The 18,546-nt window shown below is 63.4% G+C and overlaps 1 protein-coding gene across 5 annotated transcripts; it reads right to left on the bottom strand.

The window, feature by feature from the left end:
- Positions 1-133: 133 nt before the first annotated feature.
- On the bottom strand, positions 134-15,908 carry RBBP8NL (RBBP8 N-terminal like). 5 transcript variants are annotated; one of them, XM_079784937.1, is made up of 14 exons: positions 15,845-15,908; positions 11,727-11,819; positions 9,798-9,936; positions 8,833-8,875; positions 8,324-8,419; positions 6,145-6,828; positions 5,556-5,707; positions 5,373-5,452; positions 5,007-5,164; positions 3,841-4,540; positions 3,511-3,637; positions 2,977-3,164; positions 2,750-2,885; positions 134-1,293 (listed from the first exon to the last, which is right to left on the bottom strand). In XM_079784937.1, the coding sequence occupies exons 3-14, from the start codon at positions 9,856-9,858 to the stop codon at positions 1,274-1,276; spliced, it is 2,445 nt and encodes an 814-aa protein (XP_079641063.1). In that variant the 5' UTR covers positions 9,859-9,936; positions 11,727-11,819; positions 15,845-15,908; the 3' UTR covers positions 134-1,273. The 5 variants fall into 5 exon arrangements, with proteins under 5 accessions (XP_079641063.1, XP_079641065.1, XP_079641066.1 ...); XM_079784939.1 differs by lacking the exon at positions 11,727-11,819 and having other exon boundaries at positions 6,145-6,217; positions 6,605-6,828; XM_079784940.1 differs by lacking the exon at positions 11,727-11,819 and having other exon boundaries at positions 6,145-6,217; positions 6,687-6,799.
- Between the last annotated feature and the right edge of the window lie 2,638 nt (positions 15,909-18,546).

Here is an 18,546-nt window from a genome sequence, read left to right as displayed (position 1 = left end):
ACACCCTCTTTTTTTTTTTTTTTAATATATTTTATTGACTTTTTACAGAGAGGAAGAGGGAGGGATAGAGAGTTAGAAACATCGATGAGAGAGAAACATCGATCAGCTGCCTCTTGCACACCACCCACTGGGGATGTGCCCGCAACCAAGGTACATGCCCTTGACCGGAATCGAACCTGAGACGCTTGAGTCCGCAGGCTGACGCTCTATCCCCTGAGCCAAACCGGTTTCGGCGACACACCCTCTTGAAGAGACAATGGCCTGGCGGGGGCAGAATAGCCTGAATGCTGAGGGTGGAATACTGGGTGGGCTGCCCTGTGGTCATGCAGAGGGCTGACCAGTCAGTGGCAGGCGTGGGGCCAGGGACTCAGGTGTCAGTGAGGAGGGCTGTGCACATTCTCTGTTCTGGTCCCTGGCCATCCCCAGAGAGTGGCCTGTCCCTGTAATGCCTCGCTGGTTTTGATTCTGCCCTCCCGTAAGAGAGTGATGTCCTTGGCCCTGAATGCATTCAAGAGCCTCTTGAGTCACTTGCCCAGGCAGGTGTTGGCCCGGCTGACCCTGACCCTGCTAGCCACATAGGCCATCCTTCTTTGCACCTGTGTTCTCCCAGCACCCTGAGGACCCTCTCTGCGAAGGCGCCTCGCCACTGCCTTTCAGCCTCCCCGAGCCCTTGGACTGACTAGGCCCTCAATGCCCAGCGTCTGTATGCAGGATTCCACGAGGGGGCGCCGGAGACCGATGCGCGCAGCTCTGTTGCCTCTCAGGGAAGGGGTGGCCAGGAGTGCAGGGCCCTTGGAGTCTGGGATACCAGTGGAGTCCGGGAAGGGGCGGGGGTGGGGGGCGGTGGGGGCGGGCTGGTGGATGCTGCCTGGTAAGGGCTGTCTGTGTGCTGCAGGGGTGGGGCTGGGCTAGGGCCTGAGGATCCCTGCCTCCTGTGCTTCTGAACTCCTGTTCCCCTCAAGGGAGAAGGTGCTGGGGAGAAGGTGGGATGGTAGGTGCAGCCAGTCATCAAGATGGATGGAGAAGAAGGGTTCCGAAAACCAGCTATAGACCCCTCTCGGCCTTCCCAGCCCCTCTGGCCGTGGCCAGGATTCAATCTCCTTCCCCCTGAGCTGGGCTGGGCTGGTGGTGTGGGCTGTCCTGGCCTCAGTGGGCAGAGCGGGATAGGGCTCCTCCCAGTTGCTGTTGCTGGGTGCGGGGCCGTCGTCCTTGGGGTCTTGGGCTCCTGGGCCCTTCAGCTGCTGTCAGGGGCGCCCTTGGGGTTCCTTCTCCCTCAGGACAGCTTCTTGGAGGCTGTGGGAAGCGGACTGAGGTTAGGCTGGGATGCACGGCCGTGGCCTCGTGGGTCCTCCCTTGAGATGACACTGGGCTCTCCCCAGGGCCTCGAGGGCAGTCTCTGGGCATGGGAACTCGAGAGCCCACCTGGCAGAGGTGACCGGTTCTGACAGCAGCAGACCCAGAGCCGGCAACCCTGAGGCCGGCCCAGTCCTGGCACCCCCTCGCTGCTTTGCAGAGAGAGGGCCCGGCACGTTTTGGATAACCCACACTGATGGGGAAAGGCTCTCAGAATCCCGAGACACTGGCCGGGGCCACAGGGGAGGGTGTCAGATCGCTGGGACCCTGGCAGGGGGGCACCTGCCAGGATGCCCCAGGCTCGTGTCTGATGCGGAACAAGATTCAGACCTGGGTCAGAACCAGGTTGGAATCCTGACCCCCGTGTACCAGTTTTGTGACCTTGGGTGAGTTCCCCACCTCTCTGTGCCTCAGTTTCCCCACCTGTGAGGCAGTGAGGCCCATCACTGGGCAGGGTCGTGAGGCCAGAGGCAGTGATGACTGGACACTGCTGACACCCTTCCATGGCCATAAGCTACGAGGGCGCTGCCGCGGGAGCTGAGCCGTGTGGCACCCTGCCTGGCACATAATGGTGAGGGCCACAAGCTGGGCAAAGGCTCTGTTCTCACTGACCACCGGTGTGGGCGTCGTGAGGTGTCGGTGCCTGCTGGGGAGCCCCTGCACTGGCCCAGGTGGGAGGACCAGGGTTGGGCAGCTCAGCTCCGAGAGCAGGGGGGGGCGGACACCGGCATGCCCTGTGGACTGTGCCCACCGGGACTGGGCCAATAACGCCCAGCAGGAAGTGCCTGGAAACCAGACAGGTGGCTGCCTCCATGGCTCGCCCGAGCAAACACGGCTCTCCGTCACCTTCCCAGCAACAATGGTGCCTTGTGGCGCCTAGCCTGGCCTGCCGAGTGGCAGACCCGTTTGGACAAACACCTGGGCGGCACCCATTATTCGCTTCTGTATTCCAAGTCTCTCTCTGGCCCCTGGCCAAAGCTGCCTTTGTGGCCAGAACAGGAAGTGGAGGTGTCCTGGGACCCTCGGGCGGGGCCTCTGCTCCTGCTGCCCTGTCAGGAGGAACCAGGCCCACAGGCACCACTCTCGCAAACATTTGAGCAGCCCCCACTTCCCCAGTGGAACAGACACACCCCGCGCATCCAGGTGGCCAAAAGGGTCCAAGAGTCCCCATGCCTCCAGGTTGGAGGGACTGGCCGGGGCTGCTGTGAGGAGGAGGTGGACCAGCATCACCCAGGCCTGACCCCTGGCCCCTCCTCTTCAGGGTCCTGCTCTGGGAGAGCTTCAAGGACTGGTTTCAGGGTCTGGGTTCCAGTCAGTTTGAGGACGCCATTCCCCAAGGGGTGGGGGTGTTGGGGCTGTGGCGACTCCCCACCCCCCACTGCTCCTGGCCACATACCTTTGTCCCACAGGTCAGAGGCCTGGGCCCACTTCCTCTTCTGTGGCGGGCCCTGCCCAGGCTCCTTAGTGCAGAAGCACCGGGGCCCCGCCCCCGGGGTGCTGGATGTGGCCCCCGCCTCCGGACTCAGGCCCACCTGCGGGGTGTGGGAGTGTGGTCAGGGCCGGGACCCTCCCCCGAGCCTGGGGAAGCCCTAGCTTGGGGCCCCACCTGAGCCTGGGACCCACCTCACTGTCCGAGGCGTCTGGCTCATCCAGCTTGTCCGACAGCGGCCGTTGTGCCTGGGCCTTGCTGAGCTCTGCAGGGTGCAGGGCAGGGGTCAGGCGAGGCTGGCGGCCCGGGAGTCTGGCGGGAGCAGGGCGCGCTCCAGCCTGCCAGACCAGGATGAGTGGCAACAACTCTGCAGATGAGGAAACTGCGGCACAGAGGGGTGCAGTAACCTGCCCCAGGGTCCGGCACCTGCACAATGACCCCACCAGCTAGGGTGTCCCCTGGCTTGGTCACTGTGTAATGGGGAACCCATGTCCTGCCCCCAGACCCTAATTGCTAGGACCCTTCCCTTCACTGCCTGTGGTCAGAGACACACCTGCCCTGACCCCCAACTCCTTTCTAGGTCTGCCTGTGGGGACCCTAGGGTTTGGCCTGTCAAGCCCGGGGGCAGAGCTGGGACAGGTACACTCAGCTGGTGCTGACCACTGCACATCCCTCCCCTCCTGGGGTTACATTTGCTGGGTTCTCATGACCCCAGCACCCACCCTTACCTGGGTGGCTACTGGCATCAGGCCACTGTGGGTGGGGGGACGGTTTTGGCCTCTCTCTGGACCCATCTCCTGTCCTGCCTGGAGACGGCAGGCTGGGCTGGGGCTCTGGGAGAGGATGTGGGCAGTCCTGAGGGAAGCAAGTAGGTGGCTTGAATTCATTTGGGGAGACTGTCTTGCCCCCCAACCCAGCCTTGGGCACAGCCTTCAGGACACTGGCTGGGTGCAGCTGGAGGGGCAGCCTGGCCTGCGTGAGTCAGGAGCAGGCTTCCTCACTGGCCCAGCTGCTGGCCTGGGTGTGGGCACGGGAGGCAAGACCAGGGCTGGGCTCACCTCGGGCATGGAGGCCTCTTCTGGCCCTGGTGCTCTGGCCCCCTTGGTGCCATTGCTTCGCCCCCAAGGTCCAGACTGGGCAAGTGGCTTCGCTCCCTGGGGTGGCTCAGGGCTGGGAGTGTGGGCAGTCTGGGGGCTGAACCTCCCAGGCCGGCCCACGGGCTTGGGGGCGTCCTGGCCCCGCCCCCACTCGGAGAGGTCCAGGGGCTTGTCCGGAACAAGGTCCTCTGCGGCTGTGGCCTCCTTTCCCCTGGGGCTGCCTGGGCCTGCGGGCTGCCGGTGCTGCCCCCTGGGCACCTCGCTCTCTGACCCATCAGAGTCAGAACCGATTGGAGGGGAGGGCAGCGTCTCCCCTGGCCTGGGGGGCCCCCTCATCCTGGCACCACCAGCCTGTCCCCGTGCCCGCAGCTGCTGGGCCAGAAGCAGGCTCAGTGCTCCCTCTAGCCGAGGATCCTGCATGTCCACCAGGGTGCCCGGCAGGCCCAGCAGGCCCGAGGGCGCCTCCCAGGCCTCTGCCTCTCCGGCCTTCAGGGTCTGGGGCTGGGGACCGTCAGGGGCTGCGGCGGGGGCCCGGGGGCTGCTTTGGGGGCTCCGAAGGTGCAGGGACAGAGGGCGATTCAGGAGGCAGAGGCGGTCAGCCTGGAGGGCGTGCTTCAGGGACTCGTAGGGCCTGGCGGAGGCCCGAGAGGCCCGCAGGAAGCTGGGGGGTGGGAAAAAGCCCAATGACAGGGGCTCACGGCCAACCCCACATCACAGGGGAGGACCCAGAGAGGTGAGGAGAACCGGCCAGGTCAGAGGGGAGGTAGGGGAGAGGGTGGGTTCCTGGCCCCGCCCCTCCTCCCCGCTCTGGACGCCAAGCCATGTGACCTGGAGCCTGGGGCTCTGTGGCCTCTCCCCTCTGGGCATCAGCTACCTGCCCTCACCTGGAGCGCTGGCTCCACCTCTCCCCGCAGCCCCCCACCCCGTCCTGGTTGTTCAGGAGGTATCCCCGTGGGGACTTTGTGATGGGCAGAGTCACCAGGAAAGCAAAGCCTTGGAAGAGCATGAGCTCCTGCCGGGCCATGGAGGGGCTCCTGGCCACTGACCCCCTCTCCAAAGGTGGGACGAGATGGGGACAGGTGCTCAGCTGAGGCCACTCCTGGTGGTGGCTGTGGGCAGAGCCTCACCTGTCCAGGGAGAGGCTGTGCTCGTAAGGCAGGCTGGGTGGGCTGCTCTGGGCAGAGGGCGTCCCATTGGCGGAGCCCCGGTCAGTGGAGCAGGCCCAGGCCCCCGGCCGCACCACAGCAATGGTCCCGTGCAGCTGGTTGGAGATGTGCTGAGGGCTCTGCACAGGGTGGGCACGGTCAGCCTGGGGGGGCCGGCTGCTGCCCTCTGCCCTTGCTCTTTGTGGGACCTTGGACAGGTCACCCACCGGCTCTGAGCCTTGCCTCCACCCCGTTGAATGGAGCTCAGGGGTCCCTGTCTGTCCCAGAGGACAGCGCGTGGCATGTGGCTGGGGCTGGGAGAGGTGGCTTGGGGTCCCTCGTCCTCACCATGTCTGAGGCCCGTGGCTCGGGCAGGTTGGCACCCGGGGAGATTTTGGCCACTGGAGACATCCTGTGCCCCAGCTTTTCTGTGGGAGGAAATGCAGTGGACAGGCCAGGTTGGGAGATGGCTCAGCCCCTGCCCAGAGGCCCCCTGGCCTGGGATGCCCGCCCCCCACAGCCTCACAGCACCTTCTCCCCGTGGACCCGCATCTGGGGGGTGGTCCTCGGCCTCCTCGTGGCCTCCTGGCAGCTTCTCGGTGCTGGCCTTCCAGGGGCCCGGGGAGATGAGCAGTGGGGGTGAGGAGGGGTCCGAGGAGCCCTCCCTGCACTGGGGCTTGGGTCTGTCTCCCGAGGGGAGGGGAGAGGGCAGTGCCCCCCAGAGACAATCAGAAAGGCCAGGGTGTCCTCCTGGGGGCCAAGCCACCACTGCAGGAGGACCCAGGTGACCCAGAAAGAGGGCCCTTGACACCAACCGAGATGCGCCCCAGGTGCAGAGCCCTGAGGGGCAGACTGCTGGGGTGCTGGGGACCAGCCTCCTTCTAAGGGTCCACTGGGCTCCTGCCCATTTACAAGGTACTTGTGCTTGTTGCTCTGAGGTCGGGAGTTGGCTCTGTGGTGAGTGGCCATGGGACGCCCACCCCAGTACTGGGCTTGTCCCCCACAGGGTCCTGTGCCCCCATGCTCTGCCCCCGGTGCCCGTGGATGCGTGGCGGGTGCCTGCTGTGAGCTGGGTATGAGGGATCAGGGTGCTCAGGCCCCTGGTGCCTTCCCCACTCACCCCAGGCGCCGAAGCTGGGCCACCTCTTCCTTCAAGGTCTCATTTTCCTCCTGCAGTCGGGTCACCTCATTGGCTGCAAAGACACTGGTGAGTGAAGGACGGGGGTCCTCACAGCCCCGGGGAAGCCTCCCTCCTTGTCCTGCCCCCGCAGGGCCTGGGGTGCAGCAAGTGCCCCATGCATGCTTGCTGCCTGGGGGGTGGTTGGATGTGGCTGAGTCAACTGCGCCAGCCTTAAGGCCGAGGAAAGCGATGGGGACCTTGTCCCCGGAATGTCCCCTAAGGTGAAGGGGGCCTGCCCTCCTCACGTGGGGCCTCAGGGACCTCTCATCAGCACAGGGACGGGGAGTGAGGCCGAGAGGGCAGGGGACGGATGAATGAGGGACATGCCGGGGCCAGCTGGGGCTTCGTATCATTTGTCTGTAAATTGGGGGGTGGGGTGACCATCGGACAGAAGGATCACCTTCCCTCTTTCCCTGTGACCCCATGTGAGGCTGAGCAGGCCCTGGGGGCATGGCCCACAGGAGGGGCAGCAGGCAGCTCACTGAGGATGAAGAGGTGCTGCAGGTTCTGAAGGAGGGAGCTCTCCAACTCCTGCTGCTTCTTCCGGGCCAGCTCCTGGGTGACAGTGCAGCGGTCGCACAGGCCGGCCCGCAGCCTGTGGCGTGGGGGAGGCAGGAGGCCACTCTGAGGAGGCAGATTGAGGTCCCCGAAGGGCTGGGACCCTCCAGGGATGTGTCCCTGCCTTTTCCAAACCGTGGAGGCCAGCCCCCCCTCCAAGTTTGGGAAGGAACCATGAAAATGCAGTTTACTTCAGGCTCTGAGAGGTCCTGAGGGAAGGTCGGGGAAAGCTGTCTGGTTTAGTTTAACCCTAGAGCTTCCCAAACGCATTCCCCACAGACCCTTGTCCTCCTCCCCAGCCCCCCAATCAGCAGTTGGCCGAGTTCTGGCTCCCCTGCTCCCCAGCACCTGGCTCCCATGCTCCCCAGCACCTGGCTCCCCTGCTCCCCAGCACCTGGCTCCCCTGCTCCCCAGCACCTGGCTCCCCTGCTCTCCAACACCTGGCTCCCCTGCTCCCCAGCACCTGGCTCCCCTGTTCCCCAGCACCTGGCTCCCCTGCTCCCCAGCACCTGGCTCCCCTGCTCCCCAGCACCTGGCTCCCCTGCTCCCCAGCACCTGGCTCCCCTGCTCTCCAACACCTGGCTCCCCTGCTCCCCAGCACCTGGCTCCCCTGCTCCCCAGCACCTGGCTCCCCTGCTCTCCAACACCTGGCTCCCCTGCTCCCCAGCACCTGGCTCCCCTGTTCCCCAGCACCTGGCTCCCCTTCTCCCCAGCACCTGGCTCCCCTGTACCCCAGCACCTGGCTCACCTGTTCTCCAGCACCCGGCTCCCCTGTACCCCAGGACCTGGCTCACCTGTTCTCCAGCACCCGGCTCCCCTGTACCCCAGGACCTGGCTCACCTGTTCTCCAGCACCCGGCTCCCCTGTACCCCAGCACCTGGCTCACCTGTTCTCCAGCACCCGGCTCCCCTGTACCCCAGGACCTGGCTCACCTGTTCTCCAGCACCCGGCTCCCCTGTACCCCAGGACCTGGCTCACCTGTTCTCCAGCACCTGGCTCCCCTGTTCCCCAGCACCCGGCTCACCTGTTCCCCAGCACCCGGCTCACCTGTTCCCCAGCACCTGGCTCCCCTGTTCCCCAGCACCTGGCTCCCCTGTTCCCCAGCACCTGGCTCACCTGTTCCCCAGCACCCGGCTCACCTGTTCCCCAGCACCTGGCTCCCCTGTTCCCCAGCACCTGGCTCCCCTGTTCCCCAGCACCTGGCTCCCCTGCTCCCCAGCACCTGGCTCACCTGTACCCCAGCACCTGGCTCACCTGTACCCCAGCACCTGGCTCACCTGTACCCCAGCACCTGGCTCACCTGTTCTCCAGCACCTGGCTCCCCTGTACCCCAGCACCTGGCTCACCTGTACCCCAGCACCTGGCTCACCTGTTCTCCAGCACCCGGCTCCCCTGTACCCCAGGACCTGGCTCACCTGTTCCCCAGCACCTGGCTCACCTGTTCCCCAGCACCTGGCTCACCTGTACCCCAGCACCTGGCTCACCTGTTCTCCAGCACCTGGCTCCCCTGCTCCCCAGCACCTGGCTCCCCTGCTCCCCTGTACCCCAGCACCTGGCTCACCTGTTCTCCAGCACCCGCACGTTGTCTTTCAGAGCCTTCTGCTGCTCCCTGAGCTGGTGGTTCTTGGCACAGAGCTCCTCTACCCTTTGGGCATCCCTGTGGGGGGGTGAGGAACCAACGAGGTGGGGTTTCTCTCTTGCCACCTGCAGTGCTACAGAACTGAACCCCGTCTGGATGTGGAGAGCCCCTCCCCTCAGTTCTCCATGTCTCATGACGTGTGTTCCCATTGATAATTATTGATACCGCAGGCGCCTCAAGAGGGTGTGGCTTGCCCAGCCCCGTGGAGGGTCCCCGTTCACATGGTGGCTTTGGAGTTTCCAATCCTGGCTCACCAGCTATTGGATGTATGACATGGGCCAGTGGCTCCCTCCCTCCCGCCCACGCTGAGCCTCTTTCCCTTTGTACATGCGGGGGAGGGGGGGGCCTGGAATTTGGGAGGATGAAGTGAGTGACTGGTGAGCTGCTGTCCTTCGAATCTGTTCCCACTGGGCCAGCCCATCCCGACTCACCGGCAACGCTCTGAGTTCAGTTCTAGAAGCTTGTTCTGCAGGCCTGGAGGGTCAAGGAAGGGGTGGGGGGTCAGGCCCAGCTGCGTGGCCATCCCTTGCAGCAGAGCCCAGGGCACCTCCTGTCCCTCTGCACCCTGCACCCCTGACGGGTCGCCTCTCGGGACTGCTGCCCTGGTCCAGTGTCTCCTTTCCCCTGGGGGCTCTGACTCTGGTGTCAGTCTGGAGGTTGATTGGGACCTCAAAGCTGGGAGTAACAAACCACCTAACCAGGTCCTGGGAGGGGCGTTAATTTTGGGGGCAGCTAGTATTGAAATAAAATGGGCTCTTGGGGGGAACCCCGGCAGACTCCTCCATGCCACCTCATGTGGCCCAGCCTGGGCTCATTAGCCCAAGCAGAACCTGCCTCTCTAAATCTCTGGGGAGGTGACCCATGCCCTTTGGACCCTGGGGCGGGGGGTGCTTGTGGAATGGTTGGTCTCAGGAGGGTTTGGCCAGGCCCGGGAGCCCAGGGAATGAAGGGACAGGTGTGTGGGCAGGGCAGAGCTCAGCCTGGGTGTCCAGGAGAGAAACAGAGGATTTCAGATCAATGCCTCCGGTTCCGTGAGCTCCCGTTCTTAGAGGTGGGCGGCCTTGCTTCGGGGGACGCCGAGACTCTGCCCTGAGCGAAGGAGGTTCTTGGCTCTCTGCAGCAGGCCTGGCTTTTCATGTCCACTCGGACTGGGCTGACCTGTGGGAGAAACCCTGCAGGGCACACTTGGGGTGCTGATCTGAGGCTGGGCACCTGGCGACGCTGATGCTCTGAGCTCTGAGGCATTGCTGCCTCTGGGCCTGGAAGGCGAGGTCCTAGGTTTGGAGGGATGTGTGGGAGCACCCTGGCCTGGCCTCCGCCCTTCGACCATTCGTCCAGGGGAGAGCCACCTGTGGAGACCAGCCCCACCCCACCTGCCCTGCCCCACGGCACTCACCCAGGACCTCCTTCTCATGGATGTCCTTCAGCCTGTTCAGGGACTCCATGAAGCTCTCCATGGCCCCACGGCCCTGGCCCAGGCCCCTCTGTGCTCAGGTGCAGGATGCCCTGGGCCCTACTGCCCCTCTCTTTCCAGCCTGTGGGGCAGGAAGTGGGAGAGGAGCTCTTTGGCTGGGGAAGGGCCTGTGGGCTGTAGGGTCCAGTCTTGGGCCACTGCCTGGAGAGGGGCTAGGTGCTGGCCCCGTGGGTGTGGTGGGGTGCCCTGTCTGTGGGCCCCCCCTGGGTCATGCCCACACTGAGGACCCAGTGGGCTCCCCTACACTGTCCTGCTCTTAGCATTCATACTTCGGGGGAGCTAGGAGAAACAGGAGGGATGAGGCCTGTCCGTTCAATGTCCACCACCCAATCCTGGCCTCCCGTAGGCATAGCCCCTACTCTCCCCATCCCCCGCCCACTGTGGCTGCAGATTGGCCCCAGGCCTGGGAGGGTGGGCCCCACGTCAGGAGCCTTGGCTGGGCCTGGCCTGCATGGCTCAGAGCACCCATTTCACGCTCCATGAGCCCACTATCCGGCTGTGACATGCAGCCCCTCTGGGGAACGCTCTCCTGCTGCTCCTTCGGTGAGGGGGGGCTACTGCCAGCTACGGGGTGCCCAGGGCCTCTAAGGCTCAGACCTCAGCACGGGGCCCCCTCACTCAGTCTGGTGTGCTCTGTCCTGGCCTGGAAGTGTTGTGCTGTGCTGTGTGTGCACATGTGGGCGCCCGTGTGTGTGTGTGTGTGTGTGTGTGTGTGTGTATGTGTGTGTACATGTGTGTGTGTCAGGGTGCTGAGGCCCAGTGCTCTCTGCGCCCACCTCGAGTCTGAGTAGTTGTGGATGCTAATTTTGACCCCAGGTCTACATTGACTGAGGCTGAGCCAAGCCCCCTGCATGCCCGCTGCAGGGGTGGGGTCTGTGGCCAGCTCCCTGGGGCCCTGAGTCTCACAAACAGCAGAAGGATCCTGTCCTGCCTGCCCGAGGTCAGAGACCTCTTCCCTCTGGGTCTCACTTCCGGCCCACCGTGAGGTGGCCCCTCCTGGTCCTCAGCGTGAGGAGCCCTGGGGGCCACTGGACCCTAAGAACAGACAGCCAGGCTCCTGTAACTCCAGAACCCTCTCCTTCTGGCCTCCCGCACTGACCCCTCAGTAGCAACTGTTGGTAGGACTTCTACTTACGCCCAGAATCTCACCTTTCCCTCCTTGCCACACCCCACTGGGCCCAAGCCACCATGGGACTGCCACCATGGGACTGAGCTGCATCCCCCGGGCCCCTGCACCTGGCTCCCTGCCTCTGCCCGGCCCCAGCACGCGCTCTGCACAGCACAGTGAGGGCCCTGGAAACCTCTGCTCAGAATCCCCCCTCGGCTGTGCCTGAGTGCTGGCCAAGGCCACAGAAGGGGGCGTGGTCTCATTTGCATTTCAAAGGTTGCCCTGAGAATGCCTGAGTTCGCAGCAGCACCCTACAAAACAGCCCCAAACTGGAAAACCCCAAATGCCAACTACCAGATGGCCATGGCCAGAGGAATGCCCCAGCCCCCACTGCCATCACCGAGTGACACGGGGGCAGGGCGGAAAGCCAGCCTGCTGCTCTGGGCTCTCCGAAGCAGGGGTGGCAGGTGCCGTGGGGTCACAAGGCCTGAATGGAGCAGGTCTTGTGACCCCAAGAGAAGCCAGGGGCAGCAAGCACAGGACTAGGCCTGCCATAAGTCTGGCTCCCAGCGCGCCCTTGAGCCCGAGTCAGAGAACAGTGGGAAGCCTGTACTTCTGGACGGGAGACTGGAGGCCAGGTGAAATCCTGTGCCCTGCAGTGTCCAAGGAGCCGGCTGCGCAGGGCCCGGGGGTGTGGTGGAGGGTGGAGCGGCAGGAAGGCCAGGCTCCCCAAACTCGCTTACCAGACCTGCCTGGGCTGTGGAGAAGTGGGGGCGCCCGCATGGTGGCTCATGATGAAGGGAAGATGCTGAATTCCGGAGGCCGGACGGCCGGGGCTGGAGCAGAAGGGGTATATACGGTAACTCGGCCGTTTCCTGAGCGCCGTACACACCGTCACTTTCATGACAGTCCAAAGCCTGACCACACCGTAAAGAGTCCACTCTCCAGATGGGGAAACTGAGGCCCCAAAAGATCTTGTCCCCCTCCCCGGCTGCCCAGTGGATGTGGGAGCCAGGTTTGAACTTTCTCTGAAGCCTGTGGATGCTGTGCCCTCACCCCATGGGGACAAGGGCATGTCCTAGTAGTCCCACTGTGCTCACTGTGCTCACCTTGACCTCATGGTGGGGCCCTGGAAGGTAAGACTTTGAACCGGGGCCTCCATGGGCTTAGGTCTCTAGCAGGAGGGCGAGGAGGGCCAGGGAGGGGCTGAGCCGCAGTGCCTGAAATTCCACCCTGACCTGCCTGACCGGCGCCGCTTCCCTCCAACACCTGTGGTGGCCGTGGGCCGTGGGCTGGGCCAACGCCCATGAAGGAGGTACCCACGGGAGCCCATGGTGTCATGGCCGGGGCCAGCCTGTGTGGGCTCTGGGTGCAAGCGAGAGGCAAACATGGCTTCTGATGTCACGGTGCTGCCCTCTGTTGGTGCCACCCCTGCCCCACCAGGCTCCTCTTTGTGCCCCAAACCGCCCTGCCAGCCCTCCCGGCTACTCCTCTCAGGGTCCCCAAAGGACGGCAGGAGACACCCCTCCATGCTGGGCAGGGGACGAGGGTCCTGGGGCAGGCCTGTGCGGGTGGCTGTCAGCAAAGTTGGAGTCTCCTGTCTACACACATAGCCCAGGGCCACACAGTACATGGCGGCAGTGCCATGGGGACAGTGCGACTTTCCCGGGAGGGCAGGTGACAGAAGTGCATTGTCTGAGGCCAAGTGGCCAGTCGGTCTCCAGGGCACTGTGGGTAGAATGACCCTGGGTTGTAGCCTCCTGCTGGGAGATCAGTGGGCCTCCCGATCAGGCCGGCTCTGTGTTTGCCAGGAGGGCCCAGGCAGTTGGGGGCTGGGGTTCAGAGAAGTCTGGAGGCCTGTGCACAGGAGAGGTTGACCTGAGCTGCTCTCGGGGGTGGAGCTTGGAAGCAAAGACCTGAGCTGTGCTCCTTAGGGCCCCAGACAGGCCAGGGCTCCCCAGCCCTCCACCTCTGGATGCCCAGGCTGCAAGGTTTCCGTTGGGGCTGAGCCTCTGGAAGGGCGGGTGGGCCGGCCATGCCGAGGTAGCCAGGCCAGAGCGATGAAGACATGGGGGCCCAAGCCATAAGCCTACAGCCCTGGTAGCGGCCCTGTCCTACCTTTACCTTCTGTGCAAACTTGGGTAGTGGTTTTACCTCTCAGAGCCTCAATTTCCTCATCTGGCCTGAGTCTTGCCCACCCTCTTTGGGGGGGGGGTAACACTACCCCCATATCAGGTACTGTAGGCTCCTTCCCACTAACAATGCCCAGGGGATGCCCGCCCAGGTTATATATGCCCTGGGGACGCCTGCCCAGGTTATATATGCCCAGGGGATGCCCGCCCAGGTTATATATGCCCAGGGGATGCCCGCCCAGGTTATATATGCCCAGGGGATGCCCGCCCAGGTTATATATGCCCAGGGGACGCCCGCCCAGGTTATATATGCCCAGGGGACGCCCACCCAGGTTATATATGCCCAGGGGACGCCCGCCCAGGTTATATATGCCCAGGGGACGCCCACCCAGGTTATATATGCCCAGGGGACGCCCGCCCAGGTTATATATGCCCAGGGGACGCCCACCCAGGTTATATATGCCCAGGGGATGCCCGTCTAGGTTATATATGCCCAGGGGATGCCCGCCCAGGTTATATATGCCCAGGGGACGCCCGCCCAGGTTATATATACCCAGGGGACGCCCGCCCAGGTTATATATGTCCAGGGGACGCCCGTCCAGGTTATATATGTCCAGGTGACGCTCGCCAATGTTATATATGCCCAGGGGACGCCCGCCCAGGCTATATATGCCCAGGGGATGCCCGCCCAGGTCATATATGTCCAGTGGACGCCCGCCCAGGTTATATATGCCCAGGGGACGCCCGCCCAGGTGAGACATGCTCAGCCCAGTGCCTGGCAGCTGAGTGCTCAGTTTACTGCAGATGAAGATCCTGCATCCCCTGCCTGCAGTCTCCCGATAGCTGCTCCCTCACATGTGACCCCAGGGGCTGTCATTTCTGTTTACAGGAGCCCCTCCTCTCCTTTTGCCATGAAGACCCTTTGCAGGAGGACACCCCCCCCCACACCAATCCAGAAATCTGTAGTGATGGTGCACACTGTATAGACACTTCAGGCCCACTGAGTCTCAGTTGCTGTGCCCAGGGAGGGCACTGAGGCCCCAGCTGTGGCCCCCAGCCCAGATTGGGCACTGTCAGGGGTGTGGTTTCTGGCCCTGCTCCTAGGCCAGCTGGGGCCCCTGGTTCCTCGCCCCCTCGCGGCCTCCCTGGTTGGGGCAGGCTGCTTCAGCAGCCCTCGGTGCCGGAGCACCGTGCTCGGTCCGTGTCCTGCTCCTTCTCTCCATCGGTCTGTCTGTCCACCTACCCACAGAGCAACCGTGACGATGCTGCTTCCTCATGCCCACTGTGACAAGCATGGTGCCAGGGCTCTACAAGCTTGCAGGGGCACTAAAACGACCCCAAAGCTTCTCTGAAGGAGTGTGGAGAGGTCACCGGATATACTGTCTCCAAGTGACGGACCCTAACCTCCTGCTGGGCCTGCAAGGAACCAGGCACGCCATCGGAGCCCACTGAACGCTTGCGGCATGGGGATTTATTTATGCACCAACTGCGTGCCCGGGCTCGGCGCGTGCAGTCATCTGAGGAGGTGCTCATTGGCCCGCTCCACAGGCTCAGGCCTGAGTCTTGCCCACCCTCTGTGGGGGCCTCAGCGCTGCTGGGCAGTCATTCTCCCGGCTGAGCTTCAGTGTCCCTCCCCACACAGAGAGGTGAGCCCCGCCCCTTGCTCCTGGAGGAGGGGGGTCTCTGCCACCTCAGGCTGTCGGGACTCCTCAAACACAGGCGCTCCCTGCTGTGGCTCACTGGGTCTCATGCTTGCCCACGGAGTGGCCATGCCAACCCTGTTTATAGAGGAGCGAGAGAGGTTCACAGGGGCCCAGCCGGGGCAGAAATGGGGCCTCCCGATGACCCCTGGGCCAGCTCAGGGGCAGGTCCTGTCCAGAGATGTGTTACTGCCAGGGAGGTTTCTAAAGTCACCAGACACAGCATGATGCCCACACCCATATACATGGGCGAACAGGATCCTAATAACATCCTAACACATGTTAGAGCATATCCCAACACACGAGTGCCACACACACATGTGCTCCCCTCAGCCACCTCCCCTGCCACGCACACAGCATTGCCTTGGCCTAGGGAGAGCTGCACATGAGTGTGCATGCGTGCACGTGTGCACACAGAGTTGTGCATCCCAAAAGCACGTGCACACGTGCACAGAGGAGCAGGGCAGGGTGCTCCCGGGTGGGCTGAGGCTGCTCCGTGGCTCAGGTAACCGTGGGCCTTGCACCCTGGCTTCCAGGGCATGGGCTACCTGCTGCATCCCTGAGGCCTGGCTGGGGGCGGCTGAGCAGCACCCATGGTCCAGGAGCCCTTTGCCACTGCCTCCCCAGAGACACCAAGGTTAGGGCAGCCGTGTCCCACAGCCCCGTGCACCTCCTCCCCCCCCCCCCCCCCAGGGCTTCACCCTCTGCCCATGAGGACTCAGCTGTGGGGCAGATCCAGGAGGCGGTGCCTGGCCAGCAGCCCATTCCTGGTGCCCCAGACCCTCACCCCCAGTCTTGCCTCTGCACCCTGCCTCTGGCCAGGAAGCTCACTGGGGCCCCTCCCCCACTTGGCTCCCTGGACGAGGCACCTCAGAGCAGGTGGCTGCACCCCTCTTACCAGCCAGGCCAGCCCACCTCCTGCGTAGCAAACAGGGGCTGGGGTACCTTGGGTGACCCCCACAGTGACTCCAGCCCCTCCCCTGCCTCCAGCTGCTGGAGCTGTGGGGTCCCGGGACCCCGGGTACTCACATGGCCCCTTGCCCGTGTTGACCTCCGCGGACCTTCCTGCCCGAGATAGAGGCAGCAATGTGTGAACCTGCACAGGCAGCAAGGCGCAATTTTGGCCAAACCCGCTGGGCAGGTTCTGGGCTCTCCTTGCCAGGAGCAGAAAGGAGGCAGGGCGGCCCAAAGCCGCCCAACGGGTTCTGCCATTGCAGAAAGTGGCCTAACAGGTCGGGTCTGAACCCACATAGAGCTGGAATTGTTTCTCCGTAATACGCATGGCCCACCTCTGGCCAGCTAACAAGGAGAATCTGGGGCCTCCAACATGGGGGAGGGCGGGAGGGCGGGGAGGGCCCTGGGGGTGGGGCGGGGAGGGCCCTGGGGGTGGGGCGGGCGGGGGAGCTGGCTCCTCTCTTGCTCCCTTGGTGCAGGTGGGCAGCAGGGCCCTTCCTCCTCACACCCTGGCCCGGGGTCCCTGTCTGCAAACTGGGGACGAGGAGACGGCCTGTTCCCATAGGAGCGCAGGGGCGGAAATCGGGAGCTGCCATTGGAAGTGGCCCCACGGGGTGTGGGGGCCGCCCTGCCCAGTGCTGCCTCCTCTGGCTCTCGCTGAGGACAGCAGGCAGGCCTAGAAGTGGGCATCTCTGGGTCTTAGGGCAAGTTGGGGGGCCCAGTGGGGCTGGGCCCAGGGGTTCTGCTGGGGTTTGGGAGGGGCTGGCACTGTGGTTTACATGTTTGTTCTCTGCACAGGGACCTTGTGGCCCCACTCACACAGCAAGGAGCTGGCCCCTGAGGGCTGCGGGCTCCCCACGCTGCTGCCCCTGCACCCACTGCCCCAGGCCCCATGCCTCCCTCCACCCGGCTCCCTGCACATACCCCCACACTGTCCTCCCTGCCCCAAGTGCCCACACCTCCTTCATCCCCACCCCAAGCTCCTCCCTCCACACCCCTCCAACTCCCCCACCCTCACTCGGCCGGAGCTCCCAGGGCTCAGAGAAGGACTTGGCTCCAGGCCCAGGTGAGGTCCCAGAGGAACTTCCTGCTGCCAGGGCGGCCCCTGGGCTCTTGCGAGGGTGTAGAGCGGTGATGGCGAACCTATGACACGCATGTCAGCACTGACACGCGTAGCCATTTCTGATGACATGCGGCCGCTGAGGTTTATTAAATACAATTATATATAACAATTATACATTTATGTTATTTAAACTATAAATATCGCGAAATAATGTTTTTTCCTCAAAGTGACACACTACCCGAGTTATGCTCAGTTTTTTGGCGAAGTTTGACACACCAAGCTCAAAAGGTTGCCCATCACTGGTGTAGTCAGCCTTAGAGCTTTTCGGGTGCTCCTGAGTAACGCCCCCTGCTGGCCGGCCCTCTGTGAGCGGTATCTGTGCGCTGGCCAGAAACTTTTCATGTGCTTGCGTGTGCTTGCATGTGCACTGCATAAGGGAGTGGATGTGGCAAGTGTGGGTACAGCCTGATGTATGGGAGCCTCCCCCTGGCTTCTGCCCCAGACATGTGCAGACACTGAATATCCGATGCTCATTCATGCACTCATACATGCAACAGGCGCCCACTGAGTGCTGCACGGTCAGGCAGGTGTGTGACCTGCCACTGAGGTCCCGCTGCACCTCTGTTGTGGGACCAGCCAGGGCACAGGTGAGACGGCCAAGGCAGCAACCTTAGGTCTCACCTGACGTGCTCACGGGGGAGCTGTTTACAGAGCACCCACTGTGCGCAGGCCCTGGTGATACAGAACAGAGGTCCCTGTTTACAGAGCACCCACTATGCGCAGGCCCTGGTGATACAGAACAGAGGTTCCTGTTTACAGAGCACCCACTGTGCGCAGGCCCTGGTGATGCAGAACAGAGGTCCCTGTTTACAGAGCACCCACTGTGCGCAGGCCCTGGTGATACAGAACAGAGGTCCCTGTTTACAGAGCACCCACTGTGCGCAGGCCCTGGTGATACAGAACAGAGGTCCCTGTTTACAGAGCACCCACTGTGCGCAGGCCCTGGTGATACAGAACAGAGGTTCCTGTTTACAGAGCACCCACTGTGCGCAGGCCCTGGTGATACAGAACAGAGGTCCCTGTTTACAGAGCACCCACCGTGCGCAGATCCTGGTGACAGTGACCATTCTGGCCCAGTGAGCTGGTGCCAGCGCTATTGGGAGAGGATGAGGGTGCCCTGAGACGGAGCACAGGACAGAAGGGAGGAGAGAGTGGGGACACAGTGGGGGAACGAAGAGGGTAAAGCCACCTGGCTGGGGAGTGGCTGTGGGATGGGAGGGAACAGGGGTCCACAATCACGCCTGTGCTGGCCAGGGCACAGGTGACACTCCCGGGCCAGCCAGCGGCTGGAGGGACACCAGGCCGGCATTGTCAGCCTCCGAGAGCCCTGAGCAGGGGCAGGGGAAAGCACTAGAGAGGGGAGGAGGGCCGCTGCCTGGGGGCGGGGGTGTTTGTGGGTGCTGCAGCTTCCCACAGTCTCGCCTGACTGCGCCATGGGTCACTCACCTATTTGCTCACGCAACCATCCAAGAACTACTTCTTTGCTGTATCCTTGGCTCTGAGCACATGCATGGTCGTGGCCGTGCCCATTTTTTGACCTCCTGCTTGGTAGCCTGGCTGTCAGAATCAGACATGCAGCAGGCGCTCTCTGAGCCTCAGTTTACTCACCGGTAACCCAAAGACAGAGTTTCCTACTTTGCAGAGTTGATGTGAG

Source organism: Cnephaeus nilssonii, assembly GCF_951640355.1.
Source record: "Cnephaeus nilssonii genome assembly, chromosome: 11".
In the NCBI taxonomy this organism is placed as follows: domain Eukaryota; kingdom Metazoa; phylum Chordata; class Mammalia; order Chiroptera; family Vespertilionidae; genus Cnephaeus; species Cnephaeus nilssonii.
This window is presented reverse-complemented; position numbering and strand designations above follow the sequence as displayed.